This window comes from Anas acuta, chromosome 2, assembly GCF_963932015.1.
Source record: "Anas acuta chromosome 2, bAnaAcu1.1, whole genome shotgun sequence".
Taxonomy (NCBI): domain Eukaryota; kingdom Metazoa; phylum Chordata; class Aves; order Anseriformes; family Anatidae; genus Anas; species Anas acuta.
Genome location: NC_088980.1, coordinates 47173242 through 47193296, shown reverse-complemented (window position 1 = coordinate 47193296; position 20055 = coordinate 47173242). Strand labels below are relative to the sequence as shown.

The window sequence follows — 20055 nt, the reverse complement described above, 5'->3', positions numbered from 1 at the left end:
ATCTACAGAAGTTAGAAGGGAACTACTTTTGTACACAACCTGGTGCCTCACTCCCATAGAACATATGTAACTTAACATGGACCATAGATTGATTAATTTCTGCAATGTTTTGTGTGATGCATCATCCCCTATCAATGCCTGTTAAACTGTATCTCTATGACAGACCACCACAATCCTATAAGCAACTCTGTTAGGATTACAATAGCAAAGACTATAAGCAGTAAACAGACTATAACCTCTTCATCCCAGAGGAATACCTGTTGAAGCCGGAATTAATAAATACAAATTATGAAATCAAGGGATAGAAATTCTTCAGACATGGTCTGCAGCAATTTACAATTGACACACCATCTTCTCTAAGGAGAGAACTGGCTAAAATATTAACTTATACTTAAAATATTCTTTATACACCAATAGCTACGGGTGTGCATGAATTTAGAGCTAAAAATCACTTATTTTCATATACTACAATCTTTCTCAATATCAAATAAATCCACACAAAAGCAGCATCTTCTCTACTTCCTATTCTAATCATTTACAAGTTTAAGTAGATCTGACAATATTAAAAAAAAAAAAAATCAATGTTTTACAAAGCTCTTTAACAGTTTAACCGCTACTACAAGTATGACGTTACCTGACCCAGAGCCTGAAGTTGTCATATCATAAATTAAATCCTTTAAAGTAGTTCCTTCTGATATAAAGGGACGATCTAGCGAGGGATCTTCTTCACTGGGCACACGATGATGAATCACAGTACGGTTATGACAAAGGTATAGAATCAACATTAGTGAAATGCAGACAAAGCAGACGGGTCCGGCAATAACAGCTGCCAGTTCCACAGGTCCTAGATTAGAAGCTGGTTTTCCTGGAGTAGGACCTGAAGGTAAAAAGAAACGGAAATGGTAAAACTTCTTCTCTTTTTGTAACTCTATGAAATACATTACATGTAGTTATTCTGTGATGTGCAATTTACTTTAACACGTTCATTAATAACTTTTGCACAGTAAATTTTTGAAGACTAAGCATTACAGTGAACAAAAGCAACTATATGCTTACTCAGTTTTTATTTGACTTGCACAGAAGTCTTCAAAACTGACTCTACCGTTCCTACACAGGATATTAATGTCTTATGCCAAGGCTCTTGAAATTTTATTTGCAAAATCTAAGGTGTACTTTAGGCCTTCAAGTTCACCTGCAACTTCAAAATTGGAATGCTTGCAGAATTTGTGAAGTTTAAAAAAAAAAATAATCCAACATGCCAAAAACTCTTACCTGGTGTTGGAATTGGAAGTTCTATTTTATTGCAGTGGTCTTTGTCACAGCAATGAGGCACAGTAATAACTCCATCTCTGGAGGACGGTGCACAAACAAATGGCCTGTCTCGGGGAATCAGATCAATTTCTGCTATACACATGCTATTGTGTATGACTTTGTCTGCAGTCCGTGTTACTGAGGTAAAACAAAGCCCATCTGTCACACATGTAAAGTTGTCTTTTGTACATAGATGGCAATAACATTGTAATGCTGTATGGAGAAAAAAAATAATGTTAGTCTTGGCACACATTCTGAATTGTAAAACAACGTAAACTACTGAAAAAATGAAAGTTTAAGAAACTGAGCCCTATATAATCTTTCTGGCTACATAAACACAGGACTGTAACACTAAAGAACAACATTACAATGTTTTTTTATTGTGACAACAGAATTAGGAGATCTGCATATTTAAGACAGTAAAGCAGAGTTGAACTCATCTTCCTTATACAGTTACATATTAAAAGAGAAGGGCTACTATCTTAGATATTTCTCCAGGTAGAGAAGTTCTGTTACTGTCTTCCACCCTAAAAAAATACATACTTTATAACACTATCCTCTAGAGCACTTATGCAGTTATCTTATTTTCAAAACCAATACAAGTAATGTCATTTTAAAGCCATTACTTGATGGTTTTACAATTATATATATATTTATTTATTTTTGCTGAGGAAGGGGCATATAAAGGCTTAATCCTCATTTAAAACAAACAGAATCCAAACCCTGAACAGAGCCCAAATAACCAGAGAACATACCTCCTTCCACACAAGCAGAATAGGGTTTGGACTTATTTTGAAGATACAGGAAAACATCTCTTTAAAACACTCAGGTTCCTGATTTACTAAAGCTATCAACTGAACTAGTAATTTGAGGGCGGGGAATATAGCAGACTAATCACATGTAAGATCACGTTTCATTCTTTAAATTGCAGAATTTTCTGGAGAAGGAAATCTGTTATTACAAACATTTATTCTTCAAGTTAACTCTTGCAGGCCTTTATCTGACTTGCTTCATCTAAGACTTTTTTTTTTCTATTTAAGTCATCTCCTTGGCTCACCGTAACTGCACATGCATCTGAATGCCTACAGTAAGAGACATAATATTTTTTTAATGTACATTAAGTCGTGGTACAGAGAATAAGTTACCTGAACTGAAAAAATGACATTTGAGTAGATCTTGTTAAGCTTATTCATCACCCTGGTCATACAGAATTGCAAAGATACACAAATGTCACTCATACTAAATAAGGCATTTGGTGTCTTCCTTGTTTTGTTCCCCCCATTCCTTTGCTACAGAGTTCTCAATGAGTACAATTTTATAGAACAATTTATACTTTTGTCCCAGTTTGATGCAATTATCTTCTAGCCTCATATCAAGACAGTACGCTGTCCACACTCGACTGAATGTTTTTCTCCACAAATACACCCCTACTCTGAAGCTACACTCCCCCCTCCCTTTATTTGAAAGTGGAAAATAATGCCTAATCAGCCAAACAGGCAAGCTTCTAGGAATACAGATTTTTGCTGCTCTCTAGTGGACACACTCTCATAAAAAAAAAAAAAGACTTCAAAAAATGTCAGCCGCCTTTCTACTTTTGCCATTTACAATTTTTCATACCTTACAACTACAGTGTGTAATGGTAAAATGCCTGTACTTTACTAACAGGAAAACTGAATCAGGCATCATTAACAACCGCTAGCAGGAGGACAAGAAAGAGACTTGGAATATTCTTGCCTATATCTCACTTCCCAGTTACCTATGCATAAAAGAACAAAGACTATGAATATATGAATATGTTATAGATGAGATTTAACACTAGTGGGATGAGGAGGAGAAGCCAATTACTAACATGCAATTAAATCATTTTGATAAGCAAGTGTTTTCACTTACAACTTCAACCTCAAGGAAAAAAACAATCACACTGCTATTGTCTCGGAGGAAGTTTTTGCTTCATCTCCATTTTTTCTTCAGGGAAGCATTGTATTTAAGAACAGACACAGAACCCAGTCAGTTCTCCAAGCCCACTTAAATATTCATGTATTTTCAACTACTGTTGGTTGATAAGATCATGCTGTAAAATACAGCAGTCATTCTCTAATCTTCCAGAGCTAGTAATATCTTTCAGGTATAATGCATTCCCATACATTTTGAATCCTCATCTCCCTGCTACCTCTCTTCCCCCAGTAAAGTTTGTAACACAAAAAGCTCCTTCAAAACTACTAAACCTGAGGAGGAGCAAAAAGAAAAAAAAAAGTTTAAATTCAAGTTTTAGTCCATATTTTAACTAGCACAGAACACTTTCTTTTAAAAAAATTACAACAGTGTGTGGATGCAACCACTGGCATTAAACGAGGGTGTAACAAGCTGGCAATGTAAATTAGATGCAGCTTGACAAGAAGTTGGTTCTCCAGAGCTCAGTTATAAATACTATATACAAAAAGTGAACAGAACAGAATTAAGTACAGCCTATTCACTTAGCTTTTAACAGTCTATACTCTTAGGTTATCTACAGAAACAATATTTTAAATATATTTCTTGTGTTCCCAAATTAACAAAAGTACAGAAAGACTTTTTTTTAAATAACACAAAAAGCTATGAATTACTATATACTATTTGTTCACATCCTGCAACACTATTTCATCCAGACAGTTTTAGTATAGAACACTACCTATGATGAAAGAATTTTTGGCTGTAAATCATATGCTGAAAAAGATCTTTCAAGCAATGCTAACAAAGGGTATTGAAGCAGTTAAAACATCCTGGGGGTGTTTCTCAAAAGCAAAACCACATCTCAATATAAATATAATTTAATATTTTTAATTCTTCTATCAAAACCTTTGTTGTAAACATTTTAAAGTAAATCAAATCAAAAGTCAAACGATTCCAGGCCCCAAAAGCAGTATTATGCTGAACAAGAAGCTCCAGGTCCTTCTCTTGTGATATACATTAAAACTCTTCTTCCATGGGAAATACATGTGACAGCTGGGGAGAGAAGTACCACCAGAGGAACAGTCAGGACTTTGGTTCCACAAGACATAATGCTTGAGGTGAGGAAGAAGCAAGGCTGTGATATATGGAAGAGACACTGAGAGATCCTGGAGAGATGACCAACAGGGCTCTAGTGTTTATTGTCTGTTTCTTCCTTGTCCATTTTTTTTTTCACAAGCAAAAATGTAATACATAGAGGTGCTGTCAGCTTCCTGTGTTATTTGTACATTCCCCTCAAACAACACACCTGACTCACCACTGAACTCTTCTGGCTCAAGATGCAGAAGTGTTTAAGTACGGTATTCCAGATACTCTGACATTTTTAACCATGATATTTCAGGACATTGACTAAATCATTCTTTGCACAAAGGCACTAATTAAGTACTGTAAGGTAACAGTGTCCAGGGCAGCATTCACATACATTTAATACTTTTTTGTTTTGCACAACTTTAAAGGAAAACAGCAATTTTGGAAGCCAAAATGATGCACCCAAGACAGCGGACAAAATACTTTGAGGCCCTATCTACATCTTGCAGGTAACGATAAAGCCTTGTGAAAAATCTCAGCTTCCAAGAAGCAATGCTATGTCCTCTGTAGTGCAGGTGGCAAATGGTGCTACATAGATGTATTTTTTTGCAACTCATCCATAAAGCTACTCACAGGTGTGTTCTTGTCTCTTATAAGAAAAAAAATAAAAATTGGTTTGGGTGACTTTCACAGAAAAGTATACTTAAAAAAAAATAAAATTAAAAGCCTTGGTCTTTATCTTTGTTTTAGCCTTGCTACCTTCATGAAAAAAAGAAGTCTTTAATTTATATGTTTAAATACACTTCAGCATACAAAACAGATTTCTATCCTTATTTGTGATAAGGACTAGTTGTGTGAATGCAATTGTTTCCAAGAGGTAATGCCCCTGAATTCTTAAAATATTAAAGACTATTTGTGGCTTACACAGTTACAAAATAAAAAATAAATAAATAACGACTGCTTTCAAATTAGGGCTAGTAGTAGGCTTAAAAAGTAGAGCTTGACAGGAAGTCAGCTAGCCACTGTGATTCATGACATGTCTGATTTTCATACAAAACATATCACAAGAGGATTCATTCACACATTAAACTAGCATGCTGCTTCTGATGTTGTTTTGCAATCAGAAAATGTCTAACTTTTGCAAAGAATGCTAAGTAACTGTATACAAATCATATGTCACGCGTCTTTGTCAACTTAGAGCACAGTATTCAGACAATTTAATCCCTTTACCAGTAAGAGAGGACTTGTCTATGAGCTATGGATCATGAGCCCTAGATCCCCACCCATTACTCTGGACAAGGTGGACTTCTTTCCCCTCCTGCCCCACTTCAAACAAACAAACAAACAAACAGAGATACACACACAAAAGAACACTTCTACTTCCAACCTTAAGCTTTTGCATAGAAATCTATTACCTTGTTTTCACATAAAGCTTTCAGACCTTTCTTTCCTGGAAGAGATTGAATGGGAATTCTTGACTGACTAGAAGCATTAAAAGGGAAAAGAAAGCTTCAAAGCTGAAATCAAGTTAAAGTTTCCCTCAACATCTAGATTGGATACGGTATGTAAGAAAGCTTCAAATTATTAAAGCCTGCTACACCTTTTCACGAACACAAGAAAAATCAACAGTTAACTTAGGCTTACTTCACTGTTTCCACAACAAAAGATTCTCCACCTCCTTTAGTAAGAAGACTGACAAGCAATAGAGTATTTTAGTTTAGCTACTTGTTTTAAGCAGTGTCTTCTTTGCAGTATAAGTACCACCTTAAAGTGAACTGCGAACAGCACGGTGAAACCCCAGATGTCTTATAGCTGGAATAAGTTGTGGTGCTTCTCCGTTTCCTCTTTAAAACCCAAAGCAGTATACGACCCACCTGCAGAATAATTTAGGAACTGGAATTCATTATAAATCAGATTTTGTGTATCTGTCATTAACCTCTCGCTAGAGATGCAGCTGGAACCTACAGCAATTAAAACCAGGCATCTGTAAGACTTGTATAACAAACATCTCTCTCTCACAAGACGCCACAGGTACAGAGAAGCCAGCAGAACAAAGCCACTTCACTGTGCGACGCTGACTGCAGCCTTCACTTCCTCATGGTGCGGTCCTGGCAAGGCAAACACGGCTGTCTGGCTGCGAGGGAAAGCTCGCCCACCTCCCTCGTCACAGCTTCCCCGCAGACACTGTAAACACGCTACAACGTGGCGTGTTAAAGCGCCCGACATGGCAGCCGGGGGATCTCTTACCCTCGCTCCGGGGAGGCTCCGAGCACCGCCTCACGCCTCCTCTCCCCGCTGCGCTGCCTGCAAGCGCCCTTTGACACGCTGCGAGGAGACATAGCGGGATTTCCCCGGGACGACGCCAGCGCTCCCAGGGAGCAGCCACAAGTTTCCCCAAGAAGAAAGGAGGCTCAGCCCCACCGCCTGCGTACCTACAGCCGCGTACCCACCTGGCGGGGCGGCTGTAAAACAAACCACAGGCAGGGCTGGAGAGGGCTCAGGCTGCACACAGCAGCGGGGCGGCAGGGGGCTGCTGAGGCACCCCGGGCACCTCGCCCGCCCCTCACCGCACCCGCCCGGCCAACAAAGGGACGAGGCGGCCGCGGGCCCTGCCGGGCTCGGACACCAGGGGGGTGGCGCCTCCGCCCCAGCCAGCCCCTCCGCCATGTTGTTGAAAGGAACCGCCGCGGACCCGCAGCCGCCCGCCGCCGCTCCCCTACCCCCCGCCTCCAGCACCGCGCACTGACCCCGCTCGCTCTCAACCCCCTCACCCCAATTCCTTTCCACCCTTATCTCCCCCTATCTTGCCCCTCAGACGCTCACCGGCCGCCGCGGGGAAGAGCAGCGCGGCCGCCGCCAGGCGCAGCGGGGCCCAGCCCGGCCGAGTGGCCGGTAGCGCCATGCTCCGGTCTCGAACCCGCAACGCCAGCCCCAGCGAGCGCGCGCGCGCGCGGCCCCGCAGCGCCTCAGCCCGCCCCGCCCCGCTCCTCGCCTCCCTCCTGCCGCTGCCGCCGCGGCCGCGGAGGCGCCGCCTGATTGGCCGCTCCCCCCCCCCCTCCGTCCCCGTCCCCGTCCCCGTCCCACCCCCGCGGCGGGGCTGAGGGGCGGGCTGGGGGCTGGCGGCTGGCGGCAGCCTCGCCGCTGAGCATCCGCTTTCGTTCGTCCGCCCGAGAGGGCTTCCGGCAGGAGGCTCGTTGAGAGAGGGGAAGCAGCCCCAGGAGCTGAGGAATTCGTCTTTAGAAGCTGCCTGGGTGGGGGTGTGGGCTAGGGGAGGCAGGCAGAGCCCGTCCCGCGGCTGCCTCTGATGCGTTTCTCTCACACACGGGTGTAGGTGTAACGCACGGGCGCTGTGACAGCTTGCTCACAGACCCGCTGGCAGCCGTATAGAGGAAGCTCAGCCTTCGTGATGCTAGCCCCGCAGCCCGCCTGCAACTCAGGAGCAAAGGATTTGTCTTCCTGTAGCCTAAAAGGTCATAGGGTAGAGCCTACCTGCATCAGGATGAGATAGGGTAGAGCCTACCTGCATTAGTATAAGGATAGAACCTTTCTAGACCCCGTTTGCAGCTCCCACGTTATTTCACAGATTCATTAAAGCAGGTTATTATACCAAGATTATCCGCAGTTTAAACATGGGTTTGTTTCATACCTCTACTAGAATATGGTGGCCTTTAGACACATTGCGTAAAATACGCAGGACCCAGAGGGACAGAGAGTGGAACATTTGATCTCTACTTAAGTCTTATTTCTTGCAAGAATTACGGACAGGTTTTGAATAGTCTTTTACTTTCCCCCTTCCAGAAAGAAAGCAAATACTTGAGCATGTATGGGAGGTTCAAACAGCACTCTGTAATGCAAGAAAAACACATGCTGAGGAGCTACATAAAGCATTAAAATGTAACCAGTTTTGAAAAGGGACAAGTGATGACAGGAAATTATACAGAACAAATTGTTCTATGGATTAGCTTTTGACTAAGATCAAATATACGAATACTCATAAGTAGATTTACTTAAGCAAATGGGCACTAATAAAAATCGTTCAGTTTTTGAAGCAAAAGTGTATGGAAATGTGGTACTAACAGCGACCGCAATGTGGTCGAACAGCCGTGGTTATACTGCTATATGGTCTAACAGAAACGTGGTACTAACAGCTCTGTCAGTCTTTTAGGATAAGAAGTACTGTATCAGGCTAACAAAAATTTCTAGTTAATCTGTGTTTCAACATGAAAATATGTATAGTTAGTGGTAGTGCAAGAGGAAATAAGATGTTGCAAAACTTCATTTGCAGTTTTTATAGTTTTCTCTTCATTTAATTAGCTGAATTTTATGTTTTTTAAACTGTTTGGTGCATTGTGACATTTACAAGTTATGGTCAGTAAGAGGAAAAATACTGAACGTGTAATATTTTCCAAGTCAACAGAATAAGCTGTTTTCCATCAAAAAAGCCAAAAAAAGCCCCCAACACAACAAAGAAAACCAGATCCTTTATTTTCTCAAGCAATTTTACTCAAATTAGCACAGAAAGAATGAAAGTACTTATTTGCTTCCCTTTTCTGTAAGCTCACAAATCAGAAACTTTAGCAGAAGACTGTGATGCTGCTAAATCAGAGGCAAGCAGCAGATTATCATTATTATTATTATTTTGTCACTGCTTTATAGAATACCCAGAATTTTTACACATCCAACTTTTATAGATATTGCCAGGTTTACCTCATCTGTCCCTCCAAAACTAAATACAGTGAGATCTTAAGTAAGCAAACCCAGTTCATTATCCCCATTATCAGGAGGTCAGTTAAAGGGTGTCATATGTCTTAAAATTTTCCTTTTAATTCACTGTCTGTGAAACATGACAGATCCGTATCTCAGAATTATGAATCAGGTAGCACTGCTTCATACTGCTTCAGTATACAGTTGCCTGGTCCCTACAGCTTACACTAGTTATCCTACAGCTAGTAGGTTTGCAAGTATATTGCAGTGTTGTAAGTTCTTAGTTTGCACTTAAGCAGATTGCAGTGATGGCAGTTTTAATGGTGCTGCTATTAAACCCCTTGAACTTTGTTTCCTACACTTACAATGTCCAGCTTAATTTGAAATCAGGTATGGTATATTCACAGAGGGCAGTGTTGACTGTAAGTCTCATAGAATCATTAAGGCTGGAAAAGACCTCGAAGATCATCTGGCCCAACCATCACCCTATTACCAATATCACCCGCTAAACCATGTACCTATGCACCAGATTGAGCCTTTCCTTGAACATCCCCAGGGACGGGGACTACACCACCCCCCTGGGCAACATGTTCCAATGCCTGACTACTCTTTCTGAGAAGAAATGTCTCCTCATTTCCAACCTAAACCTCCCCTGGTGCAACCTGAGGCCATTCCCTCTAGTCCTATCACTAGTCACCTGCAAGAAGAGGCCAACACGCAGCTCCCCACACCTTCCTTTCAGGTAGTTGCAGAGAGCAATGAGGTCTTCCCTGAGCCTCTTCTTCTCCAGACTAAACAACCCCAGTTCCCTCAGCTGCTCCTCACAGGACTTGTGTTACAAGAAGATGCCTTGGAGCCCTTGGGCCAGGATCCCGGCGGGGGCCTCTCTGTGAGGGTAGCTTCTTGGAGACAGGACACCATGGGGCGGCCTGCTGTATCTAGGCCCAGCATCATGAGGACCAAGCCCATCACTGTGGGGGCCAGCACAGCCACCAGGACCACTGCCGCCACTGTGGCTAAGCCACAGCCCACAGTACCTGCCCTGGGGCTGCACTCACAAAAGAGTGGTCTAATTTATGCTAAAAGCAGTGAGGAAATATGTAGTCTGAGGCATGTTACTAAACACAGAAGTGACTAAGAAGACTGGTTAGGCTGGGGGTGGGTAGCCAGAAGTAAAGAGGCTGACATGAGGTCTGGAAATGGCTTTGGACTGTATGTCATGATCTATCCAAAGGCTTTATGTTGCTGTAGCAACCCTGAAATTATATGATTATCTCACCAGTGACTCTACAGTGAAGGATAGATACATTATAGTAGCTTGCCTTTAATTAAGAAAGGATACTTTTTTTTTTTTTTTTTTTTTTTTTGTAAAAGCACAGCTTTTACCTGCTTGAGCTCTACTTCTTGTATGGAGTTGATAGTAATATTAAGGGAATAATGTATGTCATTTTTGCTACAGCACATCGCGTCTTGCTATTTACTCCCCATCCACTCTCATTCTTCAGAGCTCGTAACTGCTTGTGACCTGGAGTGATGGTGTCCTTCATATCTTTTCTCTGGCAGTGACAACCTCAATTGGTTGTCCTCAGGTAATGTCCTGAGGTAAAGATCCTCAGGTAATGCTCACAACAAATATCCTTGAAAGTAGGTGGCTTTTACACCTAACAATTAAATAAATAAGCTCAAGCCAGGGAGAAAAAGGTCTTTTTGATGAGGAGTCCTCATAGAGTACTGCTGGTATTCATTTCTTGTCATTTTTTATTTCTGCTGGTATTTAACCTCAGAGGAATATTGTCTAAAAACTTTACAGAATTTCTTAGTGCATAAGGATAACAGTTGACTCACACCTCTAATTTTGTCTACTAATAAAGCTCCAATTTTTTCTTGTAGTCATGATCCATTTCTGTTTTCACTTTAAAAATTCAGCACTGCAACAGCACAGCACAGTCACAGAGTAGTAAGCATCATAAAGGTCACCTGGCACTCAGCTATTTGTTTGCTTACATCTGGTAAAAAATTTCTGATACATTTGAAGGGAAAGGGCTTTTTCATATATCTTTTAAAGCAGGAACCAAGAGATATGAGATTCCAGTCTTACCCTCCGGTGCTTGTTTCTGTTGATATTTCTGTACAGTTCACAGATCCCTTTTGGTATTCCACGGGATTGTGAAATTGTGTTATGCCACTTTAAGCATGGCTGTGAGTAGAACCCTGAGCCTGGGTGCTTACTACTGAACTAGTGATGACAAATCAATGTACTCAGCAGTCCTTGCTGTAAAGAACTCTTTTTACTACTAGCGTAGATGCCAGAATCTGGACATCAAACATTCTCCATTCACAAATAATTCTGCATTCCTCCAGCAAAGTTAACAGTGTGCTATTTTGGTGGCACAGTATACAAATCACCAGCCTTTTTCATGCCAGTTACTTCCACTCATCTCTGAATAGGTTAGGTTCAAATGTTTGTGATTACAAGAAGGAAGATGTAAAAAAAGATCAATCCCATTCCATTAAGCACAATTTCTCAGTACAGTTGTGAGGAACCTATTTCTGCCAAATTAGAGTTCTGTATAAGACTGGTGTCTTGGCTTATTAATACTGAAAGGAAAGGCAAATAATGTGAGCAGAAAATAACAAAGAGTATAAAAAAAAAATGTATATCCTGAAGCAGAAAATAGATTTCTTGTGAATGTTAATGGGCAAATGTGTATTCTATTTACCACAAATGTGAGACCATCCTTTCTCTTTGGACACACCGTGCCTTAGCCACTGCAGCATTTGTAACAGAGGAAGCTAGGGTTCTCCAGGCAGTCTTAGCCTTAATAAATAATCTTAGTTTGTGCTCTGGACATTGCTTTCCTGTTTACAAAATAAGGAAGATGAAGAGTTGTGAAAATAAAACAACCATAAACTACTTTGGTCTTAAGTGCAGTGTACATTTGAACATTGCAACCAAAACCTTTAGAGGCATATTTTAATTTCTGCAGATTTCTGTCCTGGTCTGTCCTTACAAAATAGCTGTAAGGACAGCTTTGTCCTATGCTTACAAAGTCTGCATAAGTATGTCTGCTCTTGTATTTTTCTTGTATTCTGTGTTTTACTTGGGGCTAAAACAGATTTAGTCTTCTCTTGCATATGAGCTAGGACTAACTGTTCCAGAGGGTTGTGATTTTTGATACCAGTAAGTTGCTGCTCTACTTCTTATCTTTACCTCCCTTTGATTAAAATAGGCTTCACTAGTTCAGAAGTAACTTTTTTTTTTTTTTTTTTTTTTTTTTTTTTTTTTTTACTGTTGGGTGCTTACAGCTGCACACTGTACAGAGACATCAACCTAAAAATAAACTGAACAGAAAGTTGTGGTCAGGGCACCAAGGGTTGCCTAAACTTTTTCACTTTCTTCACATAGTTTAGTTCCTATGTAGAACCAAAGCTTTTATGCAAAAGTATACCTTAAATCTGGTACCTTTTGGACTCACTTTACTAGTGGTTAATATTGAAAATGTACTTTCAATGCCCAAGGGATTTGTGCTTACAGATCTTACTTGCAAGACTATGGATGTTTTGCTTGATACTTTCAGTCCTTCCTATTGCAGTTATTTCCATGTCTGTGGATTCTTCCTGCCACAGAAAAAGATTTTTGCTCTTTAAATGCCCAAAGTGTCAGTGGAAGTATAGTTGCCTATGGATATTTACCAGTGGCTGAGGGGGCAATAGAGGATCATTACGTTTGGATGTGGCTTCATTAAATCCTTTTCGTCACTGTGTTTAACCTGTGTTAGATTTAAATGGGTTGCTTTTCACTAACATCTCATCTGAGTTCAGTGTCCATTCTGTAGCTCCAACCTGTAGACTAGCCCGTTTACTACCAACAGAGTTTCTGTAATGGATCCTACACAGGATTTTCTTCTAAATTCTCATTTACAGAGTTCACTACAACTTCAGTGCTTTGTTCTTCCTCTTCTCCAATATTTTTGACTCGCCTTACCCTTCTTCCTTCCCACCATATGTCCTAGTGATTGTACCTGTAAAAGAAGATACAGCTAGCTCTAAGTGACTATTTTAATCTGTTCTCTAGGCTGCTCATCAGTATTCCCTACCCTTTCTTCTGGTGGTGAGCAATCAGTTTTTTGTAAGAGAGATCCCGTGACTCAGTGCCTTTGACAGAATGAATAGCATATCTGTTGTTATTTTGCACTCAATTGAGAGCAGGAGTTTGAAATGCTGATATGTACCTAAACTTTGAAGTGTCTTCTGTTATATCATCAATAGTTAGGTTGACTTCACTTCCTACCCTCCCTCTCACCCCAGGAAAAAAGTGGATATTAGAAAGTAACTGAGTTTGGTGCAACTAATTTCTCTAGCTTCTCTCCCCCAACCTTTTGTTTGTAAGAGCAGAGGCCTTTCTGTAGGAGACACATTTTGAGAGGCCTCATCTACAAATCCATTCAATTGTCACTTGAGTGATAATTACCTCTGTACATTATCCACGTACTTTCCTGCCCAAATGGAAAAGTATCATGGCACATGCAGAGACACCTGCTTCTTGCCTTCTGAAAATGGAGGCATAGACATCTAAACACACTGCTGCATGTTCTATTCATCCATGTGCAATTTGAGCAGATCTAAGTTGCTGTGAGTGAGCCAGGTTCTTACTATCTAGACGGAACTAATAGCAATGAAAGACAAATGAAAATGTGCTGAAGGCCATGTTTCCAAAGCAGCCTGTTGGCAGATGAACCACAGAGACTTCACAAGCCCTAGGAACTCATGAAGGCTCTGAGCCCACGGGGCAATACCTTCTTGGAAGGAAATAATTTTAAAATAATACAATCAACAAGTTGGAAATTACTGCTGAGTTTTGATGGAGTTGATGAACAATTACCAACAACATTATCTGTAACAAAAAATCTAATACAGCTTTTGATAATTGCAAAAGGGGCTTGGCTGTGGTCGGCATCACAATGAGAACTTAGGAAACTCATGAGTTCACACACACCACTCATCCCACCCTAATATGGTATAGGATCAAGGGATGCATTCTCATATCTCAAGGTATCAGGAAGGTTGAAAGGGTGGTGGGATGATTCTGGGAACTAGACTCATAAAATGTCATGCAGAAGATCTGCTGACTAGAATCTGAAGCTGTTACACTACACTGAGGTGGTTTTACCCTGCTGTGCAGCTGAACTCCAACATAAATGCTGTCCCACTCCCTCTCCTCAAAGAAAAAAGGGGAGAAAATCCGATGGAAATGGCTCAAGGGTTGCCATGGGCAAAATAGACTCAGCATTGGGAATACATAATACATAAGAATATAATTTATTACCTGTTGCTAATAAGCTAGAGCAGTGAGAAACTAAAAACAAACTAAAACCACCTTTCTCCTCCCCCTCTCCTCCCCCCTCATTTACATCCTATCCATGAGTGGCACAGGGGAATGGGGAATGGGGGCTGCAGTCAGTCTGTAATACCGCCTCTGCCACTCCCTCACGGTCCCTCTGCCCCTGCTCCACATCGGGTCCCTCCCACGGGATGCCGTCCTTCCTGAACTGAGCCTGCGGGGGCTGCGCATAGGCAGCAGCTCTCCAAGCACTGCTCCCACACGGCTCCATACCATGGGGTCCATCCCCCAGGAGCAAACTGCTCCAGCACGGGTCCCCCACGGGTGGGCGGCAGCTCCCCCCAGACCCCTGCTCCTGCGGGGGCTCCTCTCCACGGGCTGCAGCTCCGGCCCGGGGCCTGCTCCTGCGGGGGCTCTCCATGGGCCACAGCCTCCTCCAGGCCACATCCACCTGCTCCATCGGGGGCTCCTCCACCCATGGTGGGGCTGAAGCGTGGAGATCTGCTCCATGGGCTGCAGGGCCTACTCCACCAGGGGCCTCTCCCTGCACAGGCTGCAGGGGAACTGCTGCTGCCTGCCTGGAGCACCTCCTGCCCTCCTGCTGCTCTGACCTTGGGGGCTGCAGAGCTGCTTCTCACTCCTCACTCTCCCAGCAACAGCAGTTGCACAGCAGTTTTTTTTTCCTTTCTTAAATCCCAGAGGCACGATCAATGTCGCTTATTGGCTCAGCTCTGGCCAGTGGTGGGTCCCTTTGGAGCAGGCTGAAATTGGCTTTGATCTGCCATGGGGCAGCTTCTGGACTCTTCTCACAGAGTATAGTTACTCTTCTCGCTAGTATAGTTATTCTTTTCAATTGTGCTGCAGTGTTACTCTTTGTGATTGATTCATTTGTTTTAAATGCAGTTACTTACTGGAATTAACAAATCTTCTTCCTGAAGTGCACCTGATTTTTGTGTTGAACTTCAAAAGTATTCAGCTTTGATAGGGAGAGCTAATATATTTTTAAGTACTGGGCCAAACTTGTCTCTGTCATATCCTTGATAAACATTACTGTTTCTCTGCAGTTATACCAGGGAATATAAAGAGCATCTTTGTCTCTGGTTATAATGACGGTGTTTTCTGTTTTTGTTTTTGTTTTCTCCAAGGGATACCTCGGTTTTCTAACAGGTCTCTCCTGTTGGTCTCAGCTCAGCTAGTTCCCTGGCAGGTGTATGAGCACAGTGAGTGTACTCAGCAGTGGAACAGCCAAGATGATGCATTGTTTATGCTCTGTATTAAGATGAAAGGTGTACAATAAATTCCTGTAGCATGTGAATTAATGTTAAAGTTGGGAAGCAAATGTTAAGATTTCTCTAATGTATCATTGATCATGTTTAACTGTTTCAGTTTCCTTCTAAGCTCTAACAGCTATCCAGAATACAAAGAGAAGTTAGTCCTGTGAAATGATTGGCACAAATGGAATTCTGCACACATTACTGCTGGACCTGACTTAATATTTGTGCACTATCTCCTAAAAACTATGTTTTTCTGACTTCTTCCCTCCCCCTTTGAGCACTTGGTTTTGATCCCATCTCTTATCCCCAACTTGTCATTGCAGTTCTAGGCAAGGAAATACCCAACTCCCTGTGACTGATGGCTCTAGCTCAGGAGTGGAAGAGTAAGAATTGACTGTAATTACTGGCTGCAAGCATAAACATAGGTTTAAAGCTAGGTGCATCCTGCTGGAAGTACATAAAAAAAATAATAAATTATTTTCCCCCTTGAAGCTTCTGTGTCTCAAAGTGAAACCCCACCATACATATACAACTCTTCCAGCTGTGCAAATTAAAGGAATATAGCGTTTCACAAGTGCTCAACATTTTAGGGAAATGGATGTACTAAAAATGAGTGCAGTGAATTGTTATGCATACATTTAAAATGCAATATAGAGGCTGTTTTTGCCTCATGAACATGTTGTAATGATGGAGTTGTGGCTTTTCCAAGAAAAAAAGAAGATACGATTCAGCTGACCCTGGGAAATATGCTTTTATAATAATTGAAAAAATAAAGTTGGATTTCACATTATTATGTAATAATTAAATCAGTTTAGTATAATAAATGTGATTTGGCTTGCTCTTGTCTTTTGAAAGTAGTTATCTAGTAATTTATTAATTTGCTGACAAATAAGAGTATTATGCACTTAAAACACAGACTTTAGATTAGATTTTTTTTAAAATGATAACATGGCTCTTGAATTCCATAGTTACCACCAGAAAAAATACAACAAAATATCTTTTTTAAAGTATGCAGTAGACAAATATGTAGGCAAAAGACTTAAGATATTGTGGTGATACTGTTTGTCAAGAATGTTAGCATTTACAGGTCATTTCCATCATTGCTGCTGTGATTATATATTAATGATTCCTTCATTACGTGAATGCCAGAAGGGTAAATTCACAAAAAGGAAAATCACTTTTACATGTAACTTAGTGAGATAACAATATCTAGAACCTATTGTAAAGAAACGATGACAGACATTTTTCATTCAGCAATGCTTGCCACAACAGGAAATGACTTCCTCTAACATGCAATAAAATAAATAACGGTCAGATGGCTTGTTTGTCTGCATATACTTTGCAAAGTTCTGCCAGTTAAAACAGGATGTTTTCTATTAATATTGTTCCAGATTTCCTGATAACGATAGCACCAAAATAAGGACCAGATTTTGTCTAGGTGAGATTCAGTTCTCCTGCATAAAGCCCTATGCCTAGAATCTGCAAATAGTGGAAGTAAGCAGTCAGGCTGCTAAATTCATGTATAAGAACCAGGGTGAAATCTATAAAAGCTTATGGGAGGTAGGTACTTAGCTTCCACGGAGACTGAAAGGTGAGCACCTTTGTTCTTAAAAATTTTTGTCAATTCCATCCCTGTAAGTTTTAACAGCATCCCCTTATTTACTCGGGGACAGCATGTATATAGACATATATTTAAATAGTGCCTTGAGTGTTCAAAAACCTATGCAAGTAAAAAGAACATGCAGCTTCTCAACTATGAAGAAGCATCAGCCTTGCTGAGCCTTATTGCTTCTAAGATAAGCTACTGAATCTTTCCTGTAGACCACACTAGACTTTCACTGATCTTCAGACAGAAAGAAAAGGGGTTGTGAGTTAAGTGTTGGCAGACCTTGAACCATGCGGGGTTCATGTGGAAAGAAGGGTTTAAGTCAGCCTCATGTGACATGGGATATTTCACCCAACTGGAATATGGCTTATGTTGAGGTACATTTTCTTTGGCTATTTTTTCCTGAAAGGTGCAATTGCAAAAAATAAAATATTTACATCAGTACAAATAAAATTTCAGTGTCAGCTTTTTCTGTCATAAGATGGAATACTATGTGCAGCAGGTGAATTATTTTCCTTGGGGATCAGATACAAAACTGTTTTCAATACAGAGAACAATAAACTGATTGCTACAGCTATATGCTTTCTGATCGAGAAGTTTTCCCTTCTTCAGTGGTGATGCTTGTCCCATAGCTGCCAAATCACTTGTGTGCCAGGCTTCACAGTAGTTGCTAACCATTCGGATCCCATTCGCAGTTGAACCATGCCATATTACTTTTTGAGGCCTGAAAAGTAATGCTAACAGGTTATTTTCTGAAAAAGTCTATTTTTCATTCAGCTGCATGCCTATATGATGACTTTGCTCTGTTCATACCATATGACCATTTTTTGTTGCTTTCTTTCCTTGAAGCAAACAGCATGTGGGAAAAGATGAAGATAGAAAGCAAAGGAAGAAAAGGAAAACAGAGCCTGATATCTCAGTTGTAGGCTATCTGAAATGGAAAAGAAGACAGCATAAGAAAATAGAGAAATTTTTATCATATTTCTAATAGCCCAAGATATTGCCACTTGTACTATCTGGCAAAAATAAATGCCATGTAAAACTAAAAAATGATAATGTAAACTCACCAGGATGGGTCTGTCATGACATTTCTCCCGTCAAAGGAGTATATTGGAACATTAATGTTGAATTCTCCACCATTTCCTTTAAATATAGATTCCCAGTTGTGGAAAAGCATTTCTCCCTGTTAAAATTTCAAAGCCATTTTTACAAACAAAATAATATGTCATAACTGACTTTTATAAACTTCTCAGTAAATCTAAAATCTTATCTTGATTTAAGAAAACTTGTGATTCCAACTTTCACATCTTAGATTCTGCATGATGCTCCTGAATGAATCCAGATATCATCTCTCTGCAAATAGCTCTCTCACTTTTGCCTCATAGTTGCATCTCTGCTCTATTGTCACTCCAAATATTCAACTTGATCATAGAACTATACAGTCATAGAATGGTTTGGGTTCGAAGAGACTGATAAAGATGATCTAGTTCCAACAGTCCTGAGATGGGCAGAGACACCTTCCACTAGATCAGTTTTTTCAAGGGCCCACTGAACCTGGCCTTGAATGCTTCAAGGGATAGAGCATCCATAATTTCTCTCAGCACCCTGTTCCTGTGCCTCACCACCCTCATAACAAAGAATTTCTTCCTTGTATCAAATCTAAACCTCTTTTACAGAATCACAGAATTGTCTAGGTTGGAAGAGACCTCAAGATCATCGAGTCCAACCTCTGACCTAACACTAACAAGTCCTCCACTAAACCATATCGCTAAGTTCAACAGCTAAACGCCTTTTAAAGACCTCCAGGGATGGTGACTCCAACACTTCCCTGGGCAGTCTATTCCAATGCCTAATTGGAATACTGAATGCCCAATTGGATACTGAAAGAAGTAACACCTTAAAAAGGAAAGGAAATGCGAGTCTTTAACTTTCTGCTTTATCACTACCTTTTTCCTCCTGTAACCTGATTCCAAAATATGAAGGAAAACTTCTTTATAAAATGTACTTTTTGTTGAAACTTTTAAGCTTTTGGTATTTTCTAAGATTTTGGGGCACCTACAGCTTATCCTAATATAACAAATACTAAGCACTCACTCTTACCTTAAGATTGACTATTGGTAAGTTATATCGGTCTGTTTTTCTGACAACTGTGGCCAGATCTTGCAAATGTGATGAGAGAAAGGCTCTATAAGTAGCTGTCAAACCTGCTAGCTGGGCCTGTTGAAAACACTGAAAATCTGCTCTCATATCACCAGAAAATGGCAAGTTTAAAGCCACCAGATGCAGCTGGAGAAAAGAAAGAAGAAAAGCCATTTTTTTTTAAAGTACATGTATATAACACGAGGAAGACATATTTGAAAACAACTACCACCTATCCCCTGCCAGCACAAGACCTAGTACCTTCCATTCTTGGTATTAAGTTTATTTGCCATAATAATATTACATTCCTTAAATCTATGCAACCCTGTAATATATTTCTTTAACAGTCAGGAAACCATGAATTATATACTCTTTAAAAACTTTTAAAAGTAGCTAGTATCTTAAAACAACAGTCTCAAAAAGTTAACAAACATAATCTGAAATCTTACAGACATGGAAATAAGTAGTAAGAAGTGACATATACCATTTGAAAATTCAATGTTACCAAATACAAGAACAAGCATACTTGAGTCAAACAGTACACAAGAACTATTCCACTTCTTTATTTTTTCATGTAACTCCATTATTTTGCTTTCCTTGTCTAAACATTAATTTTAATATATCTTAATAAATACTTTAATTTTATTTTAATGTATTTTAATATA

General features: G+C 40.5%; 2 protein-coding genes across 6 annotated transcripts in view; both read right to left on the bottom strand.

Annotated features, from left to right (window-relative positions):
- The window catches only part of TGFBR1 (transforming growth factor beta receptor 1), a 32491-nt gene extending 25177 nt beyond the window's left edge, over nt 1–7314 (bottom strand). Inside the window, exons 1-3 of one of the 3 annotated variants that reach the window (XM_068674660.1) lie at nt 7150–7314; nt 1273–1524; nt 635–877 (exon numbers count right to left, since the gene is read on the bottom strand). In XM_068674660.1, coding sequence (XP_068530761.1) covers nt 635–877; nt 1273–1524; nt 7150–7228 — 574 coding nt within the window. In that variant the 5' untranslated portion in view covers nt 7229–7314. Of the gene's footprint in view, nt 1–634; nt 878–1272; nt 1525–6573; nt 6746–6776; nt 6998–7149 lie in introns of those variants that run through there. The other 2 variants (XM_068674658.1, XM_068674661.1) reach the window with 2 other exon arrangements.
- A 9063-nt stretch (nt 7315–16377) lies between these two features.
- COL15A1 (collagen type XV alpha 1 chain) overlaps nt 16378–20055 on the bottom strand; it is a 109785-nt gene continuing 106107 nt past the window's right edge. For 2 of the 3 annotated variants that reach the window (XM_068674655.1, XM_068674656.1), the window contains exons 35-37: nt 19352–19537; nt 18319–18434; nt 16378–17975 (exon numbers count right to left, since the gene is read on the bottom strand). In XM_068674655.1, the coding sequence (XP_068530756.1) occupies nt 17759–17975; nt 18319–18434; nt 19352–19537 (519 nt within the window). In that variant the 3' untranslated portion in view covers nt 16378–17758. Of the gene's footprint in view, nt 17976–18039; nt 18183–18318; nt 18435–19351; nt 19538–20055 lie in introns of those variants that run through there. The other variant, XM_068674657.1, reaches the window with a different exon arrangement.